At 37.7% G+C, this 22,999-nt stretch overlaps 1 protein-coding gene across 4 annotated transcripts in view; it reads left to right on the plus strand.

The window, feature by feature from the left end:
- Nucleotides 1-22,999, plus strand: part of CHN1 (chimerin 1) — a 214,678-nt gene that overhangs the window by 167,394 nt on the left and 24,285 nt on the right. For all 4 annotated transcript variants that reach the window (XM_017856959.1, XM_017856961.1, XM_017856960.1 and 1 more), the window contains one exon: nucleotides 21,975-22,059. In XM_017856959.1, the coding sequence (XP_017712448.1) occupies nucleotides 21,975-22,059 (85 nt within the window). The remainder of the gene's footprint in view (nucleotides 1-21,974; nucleotides 22,060-22,999) is intronic.

Here is a 22,999-nt window from a genome sequence, read left to right on the forward strand (position 1 = left end):
TAAATATGTGGGCTATGTAAAATTGCTAATATTTTAAAATAAAGTAAATAACATTTTCTTCCTCTTTAAACATATTAAGGACCTTACCTTTCAACCAATATCTTGATTTAAAATGTAATAGAGGCAACTTAGTAAATTAAATACCGGATAGAAAACAGATATCATATGTGTTTCTAGCTTTCACTACATCTTTCATTTAGGAACCTAAACAATACATGCAGGCTTCTAGGCCTCAATTTCTTCTTGCATGATATACAACCTGGTCTGACAGGATTTTTATCAGGAAAATGACCCCAAATAAATCCTTTTGCCAGTATGAAGTTGTGTCACAAAAGAAGTCTTTAAGTTACTAATAAAGATTAAATTATAGGTACACTGTTTAGAAATGGCTAAGATCTTAAATATATCCCCAAAGATGTACTCTGATTTGTTCAGCAAAACAGCAAAACCTACTAAGAATGCCATTTGAGTACTAAGTCAAGTTCCTTATACATACTTTTTATCAATATTGATTAAGAGCAACTAGGAGGTCTATTCAAGAATTTGCATAAACAAACTCTTTTTGTGGTTGTATCTTCCAGTTGTTTCTCAATTTTAACACATGACTTTAATGAATAAATTCTACATAGCCGGAAAGTTCTGACCCTGCAGTCAATTGTGACTCTTAACCTTGGTATCTAAACTGCTTTAAAGATACTTGGGTGTTTTTTTAAGCCTTAAAAAATAGAAAGCTTCTTCATTCTCTGGAGCTGAAAAATAATGAAAACCAGCTTGGACTTTTTAAAAAAGAGTATTTATGCTCAAGAAAGAGCTCATTTTAGACAATAAGTTGCATTACATATTATTTAGAGCTGCTAATAAGGTCAGGAATCTCAGAATTGACTCTTTCCATTGAAGTTACTCTCTGTTATTTAAAAATTGTTTCTATAGGGTGGCATTATAAAAAAAAAAAAAAAAAGAAAAGAAAGAAGGGAAGAAAGTCGTACTTGACTTCCAGGAACATCCCAGACTCTGTGGCAGGCGCAGTTCTCTCCTACACAGACGCTCGCTTAGAAGGTCACTGATTGTGATACACACATCTATGTGTGTACAGTTCAGAAATTTATGTGGGGAAAAACCATAGCATTTCCATGATGATAATCATTCACGTGTCCTTGCCATTAACTATTTTTCTATGGTGGTAAAAGTGTATTCTGTCACAAGCCCACTCACCAAAGCCTCATTTCAAGGTGGTTTTCTTTTTTGCTTCTTGAACTGCCTTGTTATGTAATAGTGCTCTGTGGAGTCGAACAGCTGTCAAACCTTATTTCAGGGAGTGAAGCCAAGAATGCCTTCTACCTTTGGTGAAAGCACTCACCAAGGTGAAAGCCAAACAAACCAACTGGACCTAACTTCAGCCTACAGACAGGCATTTGTTTGTCGGTTTGGGGGTTTTTTTAGTAGAATAAAACAGGAAGGCTTCCATTTTGCTATGTTATGTAACACAGTCTCTCTCTCTTTTTTTTTTTTTCTATTGTTACTTATAAGGATTTGAGAAACCTTCTATCACAAGAAGGATACTTATATCCCTTAGGGAGGTTATTTTACAGATAAATGCACCAAATCCTCTAGAAACTATTACACTATAAGTTATAAACATCAATTAGAGAGAAAATAATTGTATTGTCCCCTGGATCAACCTCTTAAGAACTATCTCATCCTAATACAACATACGGCACACAGAGAGAGAGAGAGAGAGAGAGAGAAAACAAAACAAAGCAACCTCTAACATTAAAAATAAAACTCAGGCACCCCTCCAGCAATGATTGTGCCCTGCATTCTGAGGCTTTCTGGGTAAAACGATAAAAGAAGTCCCAACCTTTGCCCTCAGGAGCTTGCTTATTGTGTGCACCACCTTGGGCCGATTACTTAATCTCTCTCTACAACGGAAAAATTGAGTTCCCTGTACATGTAGATACATGGTAGCCACTGTTTTTGTTACTACAAATAACCGTAAGTGGTTTTTTTTTTTTTTCCTGAATCCATACTGACATTTATTTATACTTAAGGGTTCATCTGAATCCTCTTCTTCCTGTCCAGTTACAGAGATTATGATGTGATTCTAAACCTTAGCATGATTGTGGGGGCAGTGCCTAGTTCTCAGGCAGAGTTAGATGTTGCGTAAGAATAGCTACATTTGGCCAGGCGCGGTGGCTCATGCCTGTAATCCCAGCACTTTAGGAGGCTGAGGTGGGCGGATCGAAAGGTCAGGAGATTGAGAACATCTTGGCCAACATGGGGAAACCCCATCTCTACTAAAAATACAAAATTAGCCGGGTGTGGTGGCACGCAACTGTAGTCCCAGCTTCTCTGGAGGCTGAGGCAGGAAAATCGCTTGAACCCAGGAGGCAGAGGTTGCAGTGAGCCAAGATCGCATCACTGCACTCCAGCCTGGGCAACAAGAGCGAAACTCCATCTCAAACATAAATAAAAGCTACATTTTTCATGCACTACAGAATACAGTGAAATCCTCTATATTTATTTTACTCTTTTCAAATTAAACTGTTAAATGTTTCATTTGGTTTGTTGCTTAATTCAGATAGCTCTATAAAATAAAATCAAGAGCAGGTACAATACAATAACAACAGAAGCTAGGCTACTTAGGCAAATTAAGTAATTAAAAGAAAACAACATTAAGAATTATAGTGAGTAGATACTAAAAATATGAGTTTAATTTTTTTAAGGTAGTCTTGAATTAGTTGTCAATTTTCATTTCAGGTACTTGCATTCTTCATATAAATGAAAGATATGAGATATTATATTAATAGATTTAATGTTGCCAAGATAACAGGCAAACAGTGAATCCTGAAATGTGAATTGATACTGCAATTAAAATAACACTGTAATGTGAACTTTATAATAGTTAATAAAATTACTGATTCAAGACCTACTAGGAAAAAGAGATCATATTGAACCCACCAATCCTGGCCAACAGACTGGACGCTGTGCGGTCTGATGCACTGAAGGGCGGCAATGGCCGGCACTCCTGCTGAGGGTAGTCCTTCCTTTCCTCCCAAGGACGTGGGCAAATCCAAGCCCCCTTTGGTCTTTATTTGATTCACATTTATAATAAAATAAATACAAAATGAATGAATAAAAATAAATAATTTTAATATGAACTGTGAAGTTAAACCACATGGTCTAAGGGTTCTCTTATAGCTCTAAAATTCTCGGATTGAATTATAGTGTATTGTGAAGCATTAGATTTATTATAAGTATTCCATTTTTCATTAAAATTTTATTGAAGTTCATATAGAGACAAATTTTCAATATGTTGATTTGAAAAGTAACTAAAATTAACTATATATGAAAGAATATTTAAAACTGTTTATATTAACAGCAGTGAAATGTCATATTCAGAAATAGTACCTGTCACCTCTTTCATATTATCCCCACCAACCCTCACAACACCACATCTTGCCTCCCTCCATTCTTCCTTGCCCTTTCTCCATGTCTGGTAAAATGCCTGTAACTAGCAGATGCTCAAGAAGCATTTGATAAATGACTAAATGAGTACACAGTGTGACATGGGGGGGACCTTGGTTGTTGTTACTTGAAAACCTCATGACAGCAGGAAATTAAACACAAAAATAGATTATTCATTGATCTTAAGATCTGTATTGTTACATTTTCTTTTCATCAGATTTATGTGAGTTTTAAAAATGAAATAAAACTCAAGATACCATCATGTTATCTGATATTTGACTAGAGAATCTGTGTACATATTTTAAATGCTCAGGAATTTTAATAGTGTTTTGAATTAATGGTATTATAAATGAAGGTAAATGCAATATTACAAAATGGAAATGACAATCTAGAATGCTTCATTATGCTTCTGTGGATATGAACAAGGAGTGTCCATCATAAACATTTTAAAGGAATAATGTGAATTATTCCTTTAAATAATTTTACTTGGAAATTATTTAAATAATTTTAAATAATTTCTTACTTGGAATTTCTCCAAGAAAGAAATTAAGTGGAATTATATGTATTTCTATTATACACATGCGTGCGCGCGCACACACACACACACACACACACACACACACACACTCTCTCTCTCTCTCTCTTTCCCCAGTTCTTAATGTGGGCCACTTGCAAGAGAAGACAAAAATAGCGCAGATCAGATCAGTATGTAGTGTAGGTTCTGTCTGCCTAAGGCAATCGGACATGGAGAGGACTGATGAAGAGAAACTAGGAAATTGGTCAGAATCATCTTTAAGGTCCCTGTAAACACTGTATTTCTGTTGCTGCCTAGTATAGTACATATCTGATGCTGCGGAAGTCAAAAATGATAGCCACTGCTCCGCTTTCCACTTCTGCCAATGCTGCTGGTGAGGAGGACCACAGAACCTGTGCACTGCCCCTCAGCACTGCGGCCCTCTCAGCCTCACCCTGCCTGGCCGCCTTATGATTTGTCATGCTGGCTGGGGAACTGGTATGACACCCCGAGTGCAAGTCATTCAGATCATTAAGGTTATCGGAAAGGTTACTACCTGCCACTAATAATCTGAAAAGAAACATTTCACAAAGTTCTTGTTGGTTTGCACATAGTTGCATATACTTCTTTGTAGCTATCTTATCGGACTAGAGAATTTAAATTGCTATACTTAAGAGAAACCCATATTATTCTCACAGATCATGGCCCTTTATTCTGGAGATGTTTTATAATCTGTCTTTATTCCCCAAGTTCCAAATTTGGCTTCTCTCTATTATACTGTCTCTCTATTATACTGCCCATTATACAAATTACTTAACAGTATGTTTTTAATCTCTTCCATTCAAGCTTTCTACTGTATCTTTTTTTAACGTTTTAAGTAAGGAAGACATGTTTTGGAAACACCTTCCTTTCTAGCCTCTTGTTCCATGTCCATGTGGGCCCTGAAGAGATTGGCTCTTTTAATATACATATGAAAAGTTGCTGTTGAACATACTAACTCAATCTTTTCAAAGAAAAATCCCTTAACAGTGTTGAAACATCTTGCCCACAGTATTCTCTAACCTAAAACAAGACTCTCCAGGCTTTCCTAGCATGCATGTGCTCCGTTTCCCCCTTGCTCATCCGTCAAGTATTTATCAAGCAGCTGTTGTGTGCAGACCACTCTGTTAGACATGGGAGGAGACACAGTAATATGCAATATATAGTCCTGCTGGATATATGCAAACTACTGAAAAGAAGGCATATGTCAATATAATGGGAATGATGAGAAGGACATAGGAAGGGTTTGGGGCCAGGCACAGTGGCTCATTCCTATAATTCCCACTCTTTGGGAGGTCAAGTCAGGAGGATTGCTTGAGCTCAGGAGTTTAAGACCAGCCTGGGCAACATAGAGAGACCTCATCTTTACAAAAAAATTTGTAAGATTAGCTGGGTATGATACTGTGCACCTGTGGTCCCAGCTACTTAGGAGGCTGAGGTGAGAAGATGGCTTGAACCAGGAGATAGAAGTTGCAGTAAGCTGTGAATACACCACTGCACTCCAGCCTGGGAGACAGAGCAGGACCCCATCTCGAAAGAAAGAAAGAAAGAGAGAGAGAGAGAGAGAGAGAGAGAGAAGAGAGAAAGAGAGAGGGAGAGAGGGAGGGAGGGAGGAAGGAAGGAAGGAAGGAAGGAAGGAAGGAAGGAAGGAAGGAAGGAAGGAAAAAGAAAAGAAAGAAAGGTTTTATGCATAAACACTGGCAAAATAACCTTTAATTTTATGTGCCACATATGTATAATAATGCCATATTCCTCATGGTTCATATACAAAAATTTCATATACAAATATAAAAGACATCTCTGCCTGAAATGGAATGACAGTCAGAAGTGAGTATGCAAAGTATAATTCAGTAGAGGGTAGTTTAAACTTTGGGGAGAGATTTTTTTTGTGATAAGAACATGTCACATGAGATCTACCCTCTTAAATATTTAAGTAAGGCCAGGTGCAGTGGCTTATGCCTATAATCCCAGCACTTTGAGAGCCTGAGGTAGGCTAGATCACTTGAGCCTAGGAGTTTGAGACCAGCCTAGGCAACATGGCAAAACTCTGTTTCTATAAAAAATACAAAAATTAGCTGGGCATGGTGGCACATGCCTGTAGTCCTAGCTACTCAAAAGGCTGAGGCAGGAGGATCGTTGGGGCCCAGGACGTCAAGGCTGCTGTGAGCTGTGATTGTGCCACTGAAAAACAGCCTGGAATAGAGCAAGACCCTACCGCAAAAAAAAAAAAAAAAAAAAAAATCTTAAAGTGCACAACACAGTATTGTTAAGTAAAGACATAGCGTTGCTCACAAGTTTCTAGAAGGTACTCATCTATATAACTGAACCTTTATATGCATTGAACAGCAGCTCCCCATTTCTCCCTCTGCCATCCCAGCAACCACTCTCTCTGAGTGTGATTATTATAGATACCTCATATAAGCGGAATCACGCAATATTTGTCCTTTTGTGACTGACTTATTTCACTTAACATCACGCCCTCCAGGTTCATCTCATAGTGTCATATATGGCAGGATTTCCTTTATTAAGGCTGAATACATATTCTGTTGTACATATATACCATACTTTCTTTAAGGATATAAATGCATAGGAAAAACACACAATTTTTAAAAGTCACCTCTTACAGTTAACAGTGTATTCTTGAAAGTCTCTCTCAGAGTAGATTTTAAGTGTTCTCACCACAAAAAATAAGTATTTGAGGTAATGCTTACATTAATCAGCTCAATTTAGCCATTTCACAATGTATTTGCATTTCAAAACATCATGTTGTAGACAGTAAATATAATTTTTGTCAATTAAAAATGAAAAAAATTTTTTAAGTCACCTCTTCTAAAATTTTTTTCTTTTCTTGTTTTTTTTTGAGACAGTCTCACTCTGTCGCCGAGGCTAGAGTGCAGTGGTGCGATCTTGGCTCACTGCAGCCTCTGCCTCCTGGGTTCAAGCAATTCTCCTGTCTCAGCCTCCCTAGTAGCTGGGATTACAGGTGCCTGCCACCACGCCCACACCATGTTTTTGTGTTTTTAGTAGAGATGGGGTTTCGCCATGTTGGTCAGGCTGGTCTCAAACACCTGACCTCAGGTGATCTGCCCACCTCGGCCTCCCAAAGTGCTGGGATTACAGGCGTGAACCACTGCACCTGGCCTGTAAAATTCTTAATACTTTGGTTTACATGTTCATACAATAGTCCAACCTTCAGGGGTTGGTTTCTCCCCCGTTTCAGATATGTTGGTACTCTAAAGCCCCTTCTAATAGTCTCTTCTATCTTACATTCACTCACCCCTTCCAAATTTAACTGAGGATTGGGTCTTAATTCTCTTTTGCTTATTTTGTAAGTTAATAGGAGAAATACCATATGTCATATTTCATGTCTGTTTCAAGCCTTGTTTAACTGACAAATTGTGCTATCAGACTTCATCTTTTTTGTGACCCACTGTGTCAACATTCCCTAGAGGACAAAGTCTTATTAAGAGTGAGATTTGGCTGGGCACAGTGGATCACCTGAGGTTGGGAGTTCGAGACCAGCCTGACCAACATGGAGAAACCTTGTCTCTACTAAAAATACAAAATTAGCCGAGTATGGTGGTGCTTGCCTGTAATTCCAGCTACTCGGGAGGCTGAGGCAGGAGAATCGTTTAAACCTGGGAGGCAGAGGTTGCTGTGAGCCGAGATCACGCCATTGCACTCCAGCCTGGGCAACAAGGGCAAAACTCCATCTCAAAAAAGAAAAAAAAAGGAGTAAGATTTACCATGACTGTTAGTAGGATAGTTAAAGCATGTGCCTGAAGAATACATACATGTCTTATCATCTTGCCTCAATTATTGTCTATGTTGTCAAGTACTCCATATCTCAGTAAACTTAGTATCATTAGTCAGTGTTCATCATTTGTTATGTAATAGTACATGACACAAAAATACCATTGCCTTCATCAAATATCCCAAAGGATAGAGAATAGAAAAAAAATAAGAGATAGAGAATAGGAAAAAAAAAAAAAATTCCACTTCCTTTGGTGTACAAAGGAAGTGGAATATATATATTGGTTAAAAAATAAATGAAGAGAAAAGATTACAAGCAATGATTTTTCTTTGTAAATATTTTTGCTACACAAGAACTTCTGGTAGCTGAAAACCACTGTAAATTATTTTTTTAACAAGCAACATATTAATAGATTTTACAAAATAGGAAAACTATAAAGTTAAAGGCCAGTAGCCCAGCAGTTGAAGAACCACTATATCATCAGCTGCTTATTTTCTATATTTTATGTTCTTTGGGGAGCAAAATAGAACTGCCGTGTTTTGTAAGATATTATCCAGACTTAAAAATTAAAAGAACACATGTATTTTTAGGTCATGGTAGTCAGAGGTTTGTTGTCACTTTAGGTGATATCCTCCTGTCTTTTGTATTAGAGGTGACGTTTTGGCTATCCATGTGAATGGATTTGCCCAAATCAGGCCTAAAATATCATATTCCCTGTTTCTCTTTTTAGAACTACCTTTGTTTGGAGCTTCACCTCTTGCATGTGACACAACACTGATCTCTGCTTGTGCTCTGCCTGGTACACATGCCCTTGTTCTTAAAGAGAAGTCCATCTCTAGGGGGCGTGCTAATTTGCTTTGATGGTTGCTGTTACAGCTCATTACTCCACAACTGTATTACTTCAGTGTGTTTTTCTTGATCTGTTACCATGAATACATTTACTATTTGATGGAACAGTTGAGAGACTTTTATTGCAAGTGTCAGAAAACCCAGCCCACACTGGACTAAGAAAAAAGGAAATTTGTTATGTCACATAGTAGAAAAAGTCTAGCATTAATTGAAGATATCCTTTGACTTAGGGGCTTAAAATGCCACCAGAACCCCATCTCCCAACTCTTTCTTCATTTTTAGGCTCCCTCTGGTAAGAAGATGACTGTCAAAGTCTTCAGCTCTGTATCCTCCCAGATTCTAGTCGGCTTCAAAGACAGACTGTTTGAACAAAGGTTCTGGGTCTGGCAGTCATTGACCAGTTATATCATATACCCATCTCTGCACCAGTAGCTCCAGTCAGGAGAAGGGAATGTACTGGCTTAGATCCAGGTCTTCCCCTGCAGCTGGGGAAGAGGTCAGCTCTATATAATTCACATGGATTGGGAGCTTTTATGCAAAAATAAGAAACTTGTTCTGTGTACTGAAAAATAAGCAGTGCCCTCTACAAGATTAAATGTCAAATGAAATCACCCATTGCAACATCTTAGTGAACAGCCTACTGAATATGACAGTGTTAATGTAACACTTTGCTGGGTGAGATGTGCTCATGGAACATGGATTACAGAAGAATCCTGAAGCAGTTCAGTCTGTATAAAGGGTGTTGAAAATTACTGATTAAGTTAATCTTATTTTACATGTGTAGAAACTGAAGCCTAGTGAAGTCACTGGTTGGCGCTCACATGAACGAATCAATAAAACCAAGAATATAAACAAAATTTCTACTTTCAGTCATGATGGAAGAACTACATTTACCTTCCCATCTTAAACAACTAGCAAACCAGAAAAAGTATATAAAAACCACAGCCAGACATTGATCAATAGGTAGTATAAAACTGTGATAACTGAAAGAAGGAATACAAAAAAAATTATTCTTAAGATCACTCTTACTGCTTGGAGGCAGTTCCCAGGCCACAACACATAGAGGGGGAGTTGAAGCAGAGTCTTGTGGTCTACCCAAGTTAAGGACAAAGAGATTAGGGTGGGGTTGTGGGGGAGGTGCAAAGCAGGTCATATATATGGGGCAGAGGCTGCCTGAGGAGACAGCTGCACACAAAAAGCATTCTGGAGATCTGCAGAGAAGCCTTCTTGAGTCTTTTGCTGATAACTTATCTGTATATACGTGGGAAGAAACTATTGGGAAACCACCAGAAAGCAATAGGCTAAACAATGGCTGAAACTCACTGAAGACTGAGACTCATTCTGCCCACTAGTAGAAACAGAAAGAAGTCACAACACATGGAGTATTGGTTAAGACTCTTCAAGAGGGTATTATCTTAGTAGTGTGACCAAAATTAACAGTAGACTAAAGGTTGTAGTGAGGAAAGAAATGGAAGCTGTTTTTAAAAATCCAAGTTGAATCTCTAGAGGTGAAAAGTATATCTGAAATGAAAAATACACTGGATTATATTAACAGCATATTAGACACCACAGAAGAAAAGATTAGTAAACCAGAAAATACAATAATAGAAGTATCCAAGATGAAGAACAGAGAATTAAAAAAAAAAAAAATGAATACAACATCACTGACCAGTGGGACAATAGCAAGCAGTCTTAACATAAGTGTAATTTGGGTCACAGAAGGAACAGTGATGGGAAACCAGGAGACAGAGCAATTATTTAAAGCTATAGTGACCAAAAATTGTATAAATTTGATGAAAAGTCACAGATCCAAAAGTGCAGTGAACACTAAACAGAAAAAAAATACGGTGAAAGCAACATCAAAGCACATGATAAATTGCTGAAAACTAGTGTTAAGGAGAAAATTGTAAAAGCAGCCAGAGAGTGAGAAAATTTGGGGAAAGAACAGTTTTCACTGTAAAGTGATACCAATGGCCCCTGGCTTACAATGGCTCAGCTTATGATTTTGACCTTATGATGGTCTGAAAGCAATATTCATTCAGTACAGTCCTGAATTTAGGATTGGGTTACATCTGGATAAATTCATCATAAATTGAAAATATCACAAGTAGACACCCCACTCTCAACTTATGATATTTTCAACTTATGGTGGGTTTATTGACATGTAACCCCATCATAAGTCAAGGAGCATCCATACTTTGCCTCAGCCTAAGAGTCAAGATTGTTCATCCCACACATAATGTATAGAGGATGTCTCTCGGGTCTAGAAATTATACATACGTTTGGTTTCTCTGAAGTTTTATTTTCACATTTCAGTTTCATGTGTTTATAGTTTTATGGTTTTATAGAATCTTAAATGTGCACACTTACACTCAAGAATATAAATGCACATTTGTTTAAAAGAATAGAAATTATTTTTATACTCTCTTCTCTTAATATCTTTAAGGATTCCTTTAGTGTAGGACAAATATGTCAACTTTGAGGAAACAAATTTTTTTCCTTTTTCACTGGTACTCACACATCTTACAAAGTTTTTTTTAAAAGCAGTTGGGGGGATGCACATTACATAAAAATAAATAAAGAATGGCAGCAAAATTCTCATCAAAGACTATGCAAGACAATGGAGCTTCATCTTCAAAGAACTGAAGGAAAAGAAACCTCTTAACCTTGAATTCTATATCTAGCAAATACATCTTTCAGAGATGAAGATAAAATAAATTTTATTTTTTAAACAAACAAAAGCTGAGTGAATTCATCACCAGGAGACTGGTACTACAAGAATATTACAGTACGTTTTTCAGTCAGAAGGAAAATGATATCAGGTGGAAATTTAGAACTATACAAAGGAATAAAGAACACTAGAAATAATAGTAAGCATGGGTAACTTTAAAAGATATTTTTCCTGACTTAGTATCTTTAAAAGATAGTTGACTCTTTAAGGCAAAAATGGTCGTGTATTATGTAGTTTATACAAGCAAAATGCATGACAACAATAATGTAGAGTAGAGGATGGGGGAAGTGGAAGTATACTTCATGTATAGGATTCTTGTGCATTACATGAAGTGACATGATATTATTTGGAAGTAGACTGTAAGTTAAAAATGTATATTGTAGACTGGGCATGGTGGCCAATGCCTGTAATTCCAGCACTCTGGAAGGCTGAGGCAGGAGGACTGTTTGAGCCCTGGAGTTCGAGACTACCCTGAGCAACATGGCAAGACTCCATCTCTATCTAGAAAAGAGAGAGACAAAATTAGCTGGGTGTGGTGGCACATGCCTGTGATTCCTGCTGCATAAGAGGCTGAGGTGGGAGGGTCACTTGAGCCCAGGAGTGTGAGGCTGCAGTGAGCTATGATTGTACCACTGCACTTCAACCTGGGTGACAGAGTGAGACCCTATCAAAAAGGAAAAAAAAAAAAAAAAAAAAAAAGATGTGTATGTTCTAGACCTTAGAACAAAACTAAAATTGATATAGTTAAACTAACAGTGGAGACAAATGGAATCATAAGAAATATGCAGTTCATTCAGAGTATGTAACAGAAAAAAAAGGAATAAAGGACAAATGGAACGCATAGAAAACATGTTGATAGTTACATTAAATGAAAATGACTCAAACACACCATTAAAAGGCAGAGATTGTCAGGCTGGATAAAAAAGCAAGATCCAATGATATGCTGTGTACAGGAAACCCACATTAAATATAAAGGACACAGAGAAGTGAAAGAAAAAGCAAAATTCTCATCAAAAACTATGCAAGACAATGGAGCAACATCTTCAAAGAACTGAGGGAAAAGAAACCTATTAACCTGGAATTCTATATCTAGCAAATAATATGTATATGTAGACAATAATTCAAAGAAAATTGGAGTGACTGTATTTTTTTAAACATAATTTTTAGAACAAGGAATATTGTTGGGAATGAAGAAGGTAAAATTCATCAAGAAGATATAACAGTTTAAAATTTATATGTACCTAATAAAAGGTGCAAAATACATAAAGCAACAACTGAGCTGAGGGTGAAATAGACAAATTCACGGTTACAGTTGGAAGTTTCAACCCTTCTCTCTCAGTGATAGAATATTCAGAAAATTAGAATATAGAAGACTTGAACAAGAGTATCAACCAATTTGACCTAATTGATATTTATAGAGTACTCCACTCAACAACAGCAGGATACACAAACTTTTCAGGTGAACTGGAAGATTCACCAAGGTACACAATATTCTGGACCATAAGACAAATATAGCCATGTGTCATATAACTGTTTCAGTCAACAACTGACCACAGTTATGACAGTGGTCCCATAAGATTATAATACCATATTTTTACCCTGTCTTTTCTATGTTTAGATACATTTAGATACACAAATACCATTGTGTTACTGTTGCATATTCAGTACAGTAACATGCTGTACAGGTTTGTAGCCTAGGAGCAATGGGCGAGACCATTGAGCCTAATACATCGTAGGTTTTACCATGTAGATTTTGTGTAAGTACACTCTATAGTGTTCACCTAATGAAGCATTTCTCAGAGTGTCCCTATCATTAAGTGACACATGACTGTATCAAAGGTAGAAGGGTTAAAATCATACAAAGCATATCCTCCAACCACAACAGAATTAAATTTGAAATCAGTAACAGATACCTGAAAATTTTCCCACATACTTAAAAATTAAATAACATACTGCTAATTACATGGGTTGAAGAAGAAATCACAAGATACATTAGAAAATATTTTGAACTGATTGAAAAGAAAAATACAGGCCGGGCGCGGCGGCACAAGCCTGAAATCCCAGCACTTTGGGAGGCCGAGACGGGTGGATCACGAGGTCAGGAGATCGAGACCATCCTGGCTAACACGGTGAAACCCCGTCTCTACTAAAAAATACAAAAAACTAGCCGGGCGAGGTGGCGGGCGCCTGTAGTCCCAGCTACTCGGGACGCTGAGGCAGGAGAATGGTGTGAACCCGGGAGGCGGAGCTTGCAGTGAGCTGAGATCCGGCCACCGCACTCCAGCCCAGGCAAGAGAGCGAGACTCCGTCTCGAAAAAAATAAAAAAAGAAAAGAAAAATACAACATATCAAAATTCATAGAATGTGACTAAAGTAGTACCTATCAGGAAATTTTTTATCATTAAATGCTTATATTTAGAAAGGGGGGAAAAGGTCTTAAGTCAAAGAGCTAAGCTTCCACCTTAAGAAACTGGAAAAAGAAGAACCAATTAGACCAAGTAGTTGAGGAAAGGCAGTATTAAAGGTAAGAGCAGCAATCAGTGAAATAGAAGAAAACAATTTTAAAATCCAAGAATGTACTGGGATTTTAAAAAAGGTTTTAACTACATACTTTAATAACTTCCTGTGCATTTTGGTCAGATCCTTTTCTTAGTGTATTATAGGAATACTTGCATTCATATTGTAATATATGTTAACAGTACTTCTTTAGATGACTACTTTTATAACCAATTCAAAAAGAAATTGAAACCTGGTTGTATGGAAATAATCTATTAATGCAGACTTCAAAGAATTGTGGATCACATTTTATAGACTGGTCTGAGGGTTTTGTGTATGTCAGTGTTCAGTTACCTATCTATAATGTGGGTATAGAGATTTTCTGTCACTCAGCTGTGGAATGTAAGTGGTTTTTACTGCACAACCATTTACTTATTTTCCTATTGTACCTACACAGTATAACCTTAGGGGACTGGTATTTCAAAGAGTGGATTTTTACTACTGATATTTGAATACAAATTCATTCATCTAAGTAATGAAGCTAACTTTCTAAGTAGAAGTGTCTTAGGTTACGGCATTTAACATTTTTGAACCTTTAGTGTGATTCACTTTGGAAAGCTATCAGGGGAAAAGAAATTAAAAAGAAAGTTGCTTCTGAAACTTAGAAGAAGCCTAAACATTAAAATTGTATATTTTATAATACTCTACTCATATTTTGAAATGGAAAGTGTCTTTGAATTAATGGTTATATTTTTTATTGTTATACAATCTGTACCTTGTAGCGTATAATAATCAAAGGATTGCTTTGAGAACTTTGATATTTTCCTGGGTTTCAGATTGATGGTTCTGTGTAAGGGGCCAAGTGTCATGTGTCTCTTGGGCAATGACTCAGGTAAAAACTGAAGTCATTCTCAGTTGGGCCTGCCATTATTCAGACTAAAATCCTGGCTTACACAAGGGAACAAACACCCTGCTTCTCATCATGTTTATAGCATTCATATCTCCAGTTTGAATGCCAGTAACAGAAACTGAAAAAGAAATCCATGATACAGGAAGATAAAGAAGAATTCACCATTAATCTTCATTATTCCTTTCAAGTCAAAATGGATGCAAATAGCCAAGAAGCATGCCAGGAAAAGCTTGCTGCAAATGTAAGCCACGTTGGAGGTGATATGATCATTATGGGAAATAAAATTTTGCTTGGGAAGGTGGCAATGACATTTCAGCTGCAGCTTCTCATTTGGGACTGTGATGAGTCAGTTCTCCAGCACACTATTGGGCAATGAGGGGAGAGAACAGATGAACAAGATCAAAACAAAAGGAATGTAGGTAGGCAGGCAGCTGGGCAGCAAGTTTTTTCTTCCCTCATTTTTATGTTTAGGGTAACTAGAATGCACTCTTTTAAGTGACCAATGTTTGTCTCACCAAGATGGTCTTAAACTTTTTGGTCCATATGATATGGAATTTAGAAATCAAACCCTAATTTTACCACTTCAGTTTAAAGTACTTTGATTTATACTATTATGCCATGAAAAGAGAATACGTAATACTGGCTACGATCATTAGCAAGAAATACATACAGGAGTACTTAAATTGGGAAGAATACTTACTATAGGAGTATCTTTAGTATCAAGGTAATACCTTCTTGCCTTGTTGTTTAGTTATATCTAGTCAAAACTACTAACCACCCTATAACTCTGGAGTAATAATTTATAACAAAGAGCAAGGTTTTGGTTCAGTTAATCACCATGATAATGTCAGTTAAGCACTGACATTATGCTGGCCATTCCTAGTCTTCTTGTCCTGATCGAACGGATATGTAATTGATGACCACGGCAGGAAAGGCAGGAGAAATGCATCAGGCACTTGCTGAAACATAGCTTTAAGCACTGGCCAAGGCTAAGTGCCTGGAATAGAGGGGTATGCCCACTGGCCAGCAGCAGGCAGGAGTCAGAGGCACTAGGTAGCTGGGGAAGGGGCCCAGGTGCTAATGGCCTGTACAACCAGCTGCTACAGAGGTGGTCACACGGGGGAGAATTTGCAGGGTCTTTCTGAGCCACATACTTAACCACACAAGTAGTCAACACAGAAGCATCGTTTCAAAGAGAATGACAAATGACAGAAAATTGGCGACCTAATTTTAAGAGTAAGAAAATTGTGGCTGGGCGCGGTGCCTCAAGCCTGTAATCCCAGCACTTTGGGAGGCCGAGACGGGCGGATCACGAGGTCAGGAGATCGAGACCATCCTGGCCAACACAGTGAAACCTCGTCTCTACTAAAAAATACAAAAAACTAGCCGGGCATGTTGGCGGGCGCCTGTAGTCCCAGCTACTCGGGAGGCTGAGGCAGGAGAATGGCGTAAACCTGGGAGGCGGAGCTTGCAGTGAGCTGAGATCCGGCCACTGCACTCCAGCCTGGGCGACAGAGTGAGACTCCGTCTCAAAAAGAAAAAAAAAAAAATAAGAAAATTGTTCAAATAGAGAGAAATACCATAAAATCCTACTAGACATACATTGACCTACCACAAATAAATGATGTCCCTTTAACTGTGAGCAGTAACTACAGGAAAAAGCTGGTAAAATATGGTCATACTACAACAATACTGACCATTAGTAGGAAGTAGGAACAGTTCCACCAGGGGCAAATATATAATTAGTTCCTGCTCTCAACAACGAATGTTATAAAAATGGTTTATGTGCCGGGCGCGGTGGCTTCAAGCCTGTAATCCCGCACTTTGGGAGGCCCCGAGACGGGCGGATCACGAGGTTCCCCAGGAGATCGAGACCATCCTGGCTAACACAGTGAAACCCGTCTCTACTAAAAAATACAAAAACTAGCCGGGCGAGGTGGGCGGGCGCCTGGTATCCCAGCTACTCTGGAGGCTGAGGCCAGGAGAATGGCGTAAACCCGGGAGGCGGAGCTTGCCGTGAGCTGAGATCTGGCCACTGCACTCCAAGTCCCGGCGAAGAGCGAGACTCTGCCTCAAAAAAAAAAAAAAAAAAAAAAAAGGGTTTATGTAATTGGTAATAGAAAACAATTATTTTAATTAATGTGAAAAAATAAATTATTATCAATTCTCATAAAAATACATTCACCACAATTCAATATAGGCCTTATTAACAGAGCTTACATTTTTTTAAAGTTTCCTTTATGATCTATACATTCCCAATCACCACTATGTTTTTGAGTAAGAAATATATCTAAAATTACAGAATGAATGCAAAGCTTGCACAGAACTTGCTTAGAATCATAAACAACCACATTAATGCTAGAACACAAACACAACTTCTGGTGTCAATGTTCTGTGCTGAGCTGAACACAGCACATATGGGCCCCTCAATAGCCCACCCTCTCCCACCCTGTCCTTTGCAGCCTGCTTCTGACCAATGCCTTCACTGATAAGACTGTACTGGGAATCCATTAATCCAGTCTTTCATCTCTGTTTTCACAGAGAGGTTAATGTGAAAGGAGTTGTTCACAGGTTAAAAGCAACCTCAAATGTCATGGTAATAAAATGGTCTTCTTTCCAGTTGCATAAGAGGGCCTTAAAACTAGTTCATTTTGCCCTTTATTCATTAAAGTGTAATTCATGCCTTATACTCTGTCACTTTCATTTGTCAAGATGGACCAAAAGCTTTGGAGGTGGCCTAGAAAAAAATATCTGTGGCCCACTTATAAGGTTGCTTTTCTTGGGACCATTTTTGACTTCACTAATAATGTAATATGCTGAAGCTGATTGTTCTTTTGAATTATGTCTTACCAGGCACCATACCCAAAGGGATGGATTGCAAATTTCTAGGGAATGTGGCAATTCTAGGCAAAAGTCGCTCTCTGTTGTGATCTAGAGCTTCAGGCCCAAGCCCCTGCACCCCTTGTGGGTCCCCTAGGCCTTCTTTCCCACATATCCCACCTAGATCTTCCTTAGCATCCTGCGACACACAAATAGTCTTCAAGATGCAACTTATGGCCTTTTAATTATATTTTGAATGTTCATTACATTTGGATTTCATCATTTTTAAAAGAGGTAATTAAAATACAACAATGTCTAGTAAACAAAATTGTCTGCAGATGTCAGTGCCTGTAGAATTATCTATAGGAAACAGCACCTATTACCATCATGCTAGATGGTACGGTACAACTGAAAAGCTATTCTAAGTTGTATAATTTGTGCAATTGATTTTTTAAAGATATCTTTTTCTGAGTTGGCAAAGTATGTGATGTAAACATCACCGATCATGTAAAACTGCATATAAAGTGAAACATTTAGATAAAGCATAACCACCCACTTAAAAGAAAATATTCATCACTTTTCTTTAATGTGTTTGACACTGGCTGGTATAGTATGATTTTATAATGTATCACCCAAAAAGGAAACTTGCTTTCATGTCCAGCAACCCTTCTCTGAATTCCTGGCCAGTTTTAGCTCCAGTTCCTATTCCCCACTTTGCCAAAACTCCTCATTTGCTTCACAACTGAACTTACTTCCTGATTCTCAGAGACTGTAGACTGCCAGGCATGAATTCCTGTAGCTTTCTGACAACAGGCCCCACCACCAGTCCTGCACAGCCAGCTTCTCTCCTCTTACCCTCTTCCCTTCCAACTCAGGGAGGGGGAAAGTGATTTTCCTTGTATTCAAACCTAATTGCTCTGCCCTGGATTCTGTCTCCAACATTTGACTTCTCCAGAGCCTTGCTCCATCAGTGACCCTCTCTTTCTTATGAGTCAGCCTTCCCTTTCCCTTCCACAGTCCTCCCACCTCATTTCCAAACCAGTTTCTCTACTTTTGTACCTCTGTTAATGTCGTTCTGCCCCAGTCACCAGACCTTAAACCCTAACAGACAGTTTCTTTCCCTCTCTGTTGCCTCTGATTCAATTGGTTACCAAGCCCTATTGATTCTGCCTCCTAAATAACTCCAGTCTGTCCCTTGTTCTCAGTCAGCAGTGCTCAAATTCAGATCCATATCGTCTGTTGTCTGGTGACTGCCATAGCACCACCCTACCTAGTCTGTCTTCCCTCAGCCTTGTCCGCTTTACCGTGTCACTCTCCTTAACAATCCTCAGTGGCTCTGTATTGTTCACTGGACAGAATACAAATCTGTAGGCGTTGAAAAGGCTCTGTGTGCCTCTCCTGTCTCCTGCCAGAACAGTCGTTTCCACTCCATCCAGACTGAACTTCCTTGCAGTTCTCAAAACACCACATTGTTTCTCTTATGCCTTGTGTCTTTGATTTTCAACTCAGGACTTAGCTCACGGGGTGCATCTCTTCTCAGCTTCTCTCACACTTTGCAAATATTTTGATTTAGAGTATTTTCACACCGTGTTTAGTAGGAGAAACCCCTTTTTATTTTTGTATAGGTCATCATTTAATAAATGTTTATGAATGAATAAAAATGACTAATTAATGAATAAAATCAGTATTTGTTTTGATGACCTTTAGGGGAATAAAAAAAGACTCAAAGGCTACAGTAATCAACTTTTTACAACTATAATCCAGTGTCATAGAGTCTTAAAGGTTACAGAACAAAGGAAACTTGAGATATATGGATTTTAGATATAAAAATTCTAGTGAGTTTTAGATATAAAAATTCAAAAGGGAATCCAGTTAAACCCTGTTATACAAATACAGTTTTGTAAGCTGCTGGTTCTGCAAGGCCTATTTCTAGAACATTTTCATGGAGAGCTACATAAGCTACCTTCTAAACGATTTAAAAAACAAAAAAACCCAGCCTCAAATGACTCAGGATGCCTTCATTAAAAAGCTGCCCAAGAACGAACTGTAAATAAGTAACAATCTCCTAAAGTTTGCTTTCTGAGATACATGTGTAACCCTTTAATTGGAGAACATGGGGTCTGCTGGGACAGTTAAAACAGTTAAAATCCTCTCTTCAGCATATGTAATATAAAGAAATATCCCAGGCTTTTTGAAATGCCACATTCACTGCTACTTTCAGGAAGGTGAGGAAAGTACTGGTTCTGTTACAACAGCTCAGTAGCCAGTGCTGTTTCCCAAATGCCTGTTTGTTTAATAACAAACAAAACACCATCTACTCTTTTTGCTCTCCCTGTGTAACTTTCAGACACTTTCTCATAAGATAACTGATAGGCACAAAATAATTCCTGGGACTTCCTTCATACTTTCATTGCATCTTTAGTCACCTTACCAAGTAAATGATACTGATTATCCTGAGGTTTGGCAACCTATAAGTGAGTTTGCATTCCAAAGACTTTCTCTAAAATTAGCTTCACAATTATGTTGCTGTTTCATGATTATATAACTCTCTTTCTGAATCAGCACTGTCTACTTCACTCATTCCCATAAGGATAAAGCACGATTGCATGCTTTATCCAGTTTTATTCACTCTGAAGAACATAGGGACATTACAGAGTATCTGGATGTTGATCTTGGGCTCTACTTCAGCAACTCCAGGAAATACTTTGAGTTTACAGGCTCTGAACATCGTGAACAATCCAGAGGCAACTCTGCCTGCATTCCTGACCCTCCTCCATAAAACACATAGAAGGGATCATGACCTTCTTTTCAAAATCAACATAAAATTTTGTACTCAGACTCAGTTGGCAACAACAAAGAGTCACAAGCACATACCTGCTTTGAGTGAACCCGTGGCTATCCGTTGCAGCTTTATATGGATATTTGGGCCAATGTAGTATTTTGAATTCTGATATACTATGTTTCATTGATTCTTATATGCACATTTTATTTTCCATTTTAATGTCTCTGAATTTGGGATTTATCTTACAACCAATGGCTTGTCATAATTTAATTGGTATGGTTTTTCTAAATGGAATACATAATGTTATGTCTTACATTTATGGTGTTTTCACTTGAAGAAATAAGTTTCATATCTTAAAAATCATTTACTTGGTTTCTAAGACTTAGTCAATACATTAATACAGCAGTTGTAAAAATGACAATCTTAGCTGTGGATTTTATTATGTACAGTAGTGGTTTGGCAGATATTTATGTTGGAATCAAATTGTAATTTACTGATAATATTAAAAATTTTATTCATTTTTTAATGTTTAGAGTTTGGATTCATTGCTTCTGCAAAATATTCTACCAATATTTTTTCATTGGAGTTAACCTAGAATGCGTTCTCTTTCCTGTATTTAAAAGAGATAGTTATCTTAACATTTGAATCCTTTCTTCTTTGGGGATACCTTTCTTTTTCGAGGAAAAGAAATCAAATACAGTAGAAAGAACCTTTGTGAGCTAGAATGGTTAGCGAATAATTACTCAAACAATGTTTCTGATAAACTGTAGCTCTGCAGTTTCTAAAATACATTTATTCTCTTTGCTAACATAATAAATATCAAAAGTTTTAAACAGAAATTGGGCCTTTATGATTCTGATGTGACCCATCAATAATTATCTCCTTTAATATCTGTGATCCTACTCATGGTCACAGAAGGTAAATTATCTGAAAAGTTTCTGAGAGGACCCAAGACATACTCTATATGGCTGCTGATGCCTTTTCATGTCGTAGTACTGTAGAAATAGCATAGTACATAGAAATGCCAGTATTTGTGTAGATTAGGGTGCTTGCACTTGAGGAGACATTGGAAAACTCCACTATATAGTTTTCAAAAGTAAGTTACAGAATATTGGTCTGATTTATCATTCCTAAAACAAAGAAGAAATCAAGCTCTGAGAAAAATGTTAACTGCTTGTCAGTTTCACTCAACCAAGATTCTTATAAATGTAGCCATGTTGCCCCTTCATTACTAACTGTGGGCTGGGTGTGGTGACTCACGCCTGTAATCCCAGCACTTTGGGAGGCCAAGGCAGGCAGATGCTTGAGCTCAGAAGTTCAAGACTAGCCTGGGCAACATGGTGAAACCCCGTCTTTACAAAAAATATCTGGGTGTGGTCGTGTGTGCCTGTAGTCCCAGCTACTCGGGAGGCTGACGTGGGAGGATCACTTGAGGGAAGCCACAGTGAGCTGATACACCACTGCAGCCCAGCCTGGGCAATGGTGAGACCCCATGTCTCTCTCTCTCTCTCATGTATATATAGAATATGTGGCTTGTGTATTAGTGCTTTAGATATGAAACAGTCTTCCCATCCATGTGTTTCCCCTGTCCTGAATTTGCCCCTTTTTTTTCAGGTCCATACATTCAGAGGGCCACACTGGTGTGAATACTGTGCCAACTTTATGTGGGGTCTCATTGCTCAGGGAGTGAAATGTGCAGGTAAGAGCTCTTGTCCTGTCTCTGGATTGAGTCAGCTGTGAAGTTATAAGAGGTAAGGTAGAAGGAGACTTGTTGTTACACATATCCCGTAGGCTGGATCCTGGTTTGGTATTATGCACATGCAGTAGGCCAGATTTTCAGGCAGCCACTTTGGAAATTTGGTATTTTATCTGCTCTTAACCTTCTGGCTCTTGATGGACAGCACACTAGGGATCTGGCATTAGTCCACTGAAAAGAGAAAAGTCAGCTTGTTCAAAAAGTCTGATAAAAGGAGATAAAAGTAAAGCAGTTATATTTAATACTTGCTTTTGATGTTGCAGTAACTAAATTTATAAAAATGATTTTTTTAAAGCAATGTACAGGGACCTATGATTGTTGCCTTGGAAACTGAATTTTAAAGATAACTTGTTAAGCTGGATTGTCCTTACTAAATTTTTGTGAAATCAGATTGAAGCTTTAAAATCTGTGAATTCATCTTCAAAGATGGTTACCAAATTCTGAAAAACCACTTAGTCACTAATATTTTCTGTGTGACATTTTGAAATCAAATACATCCAATACTTTTTGTAAAATATGACCATGAATATTTAGATATAAATTTAGAAACCGTGAGATTTACACATACAGAAATAACCAACACAAGGATGTATTGAGATACTTTGTGAAATAAAGTACTTGTTTATATACGTGAAATCCATTTGTATAGAACAACTATACTGAATACTGGCCATTTATCCAAACTACTCTAAATTCTGATATAGCCTTAAAAATAATCATGTAAATTTTAAATGTCTAGTATTTGGTCATAAAAGTTTCCTTCTGCTATTTAATTTGTAAAACTAAAAAATATCTTCTTATGTGTCTTTTAGCATGAAACTTGACACTAAAAAATATACTAAGTAAAGTATTTCAAAATGGTAACTATAGTAACTGTCAGATT

Source organism: Rhinopithecus bieti, unplaced genomic scaffold (assembly GCF_001698545.2).
Source record: "Rhinopithecus bieti isolate Rb0 unplaced genomic scaffold, ASM169854v2 scaffold_43749, whole genome shotgun sequence".
Classification (NCBI taxonomy): domain Eukaryota; kingdom Metazoa; phylum Chordata; class Mammalia; order Primates; family Cercopithecidae; genus Rhinopithecus; species Rhinopithecus bieti.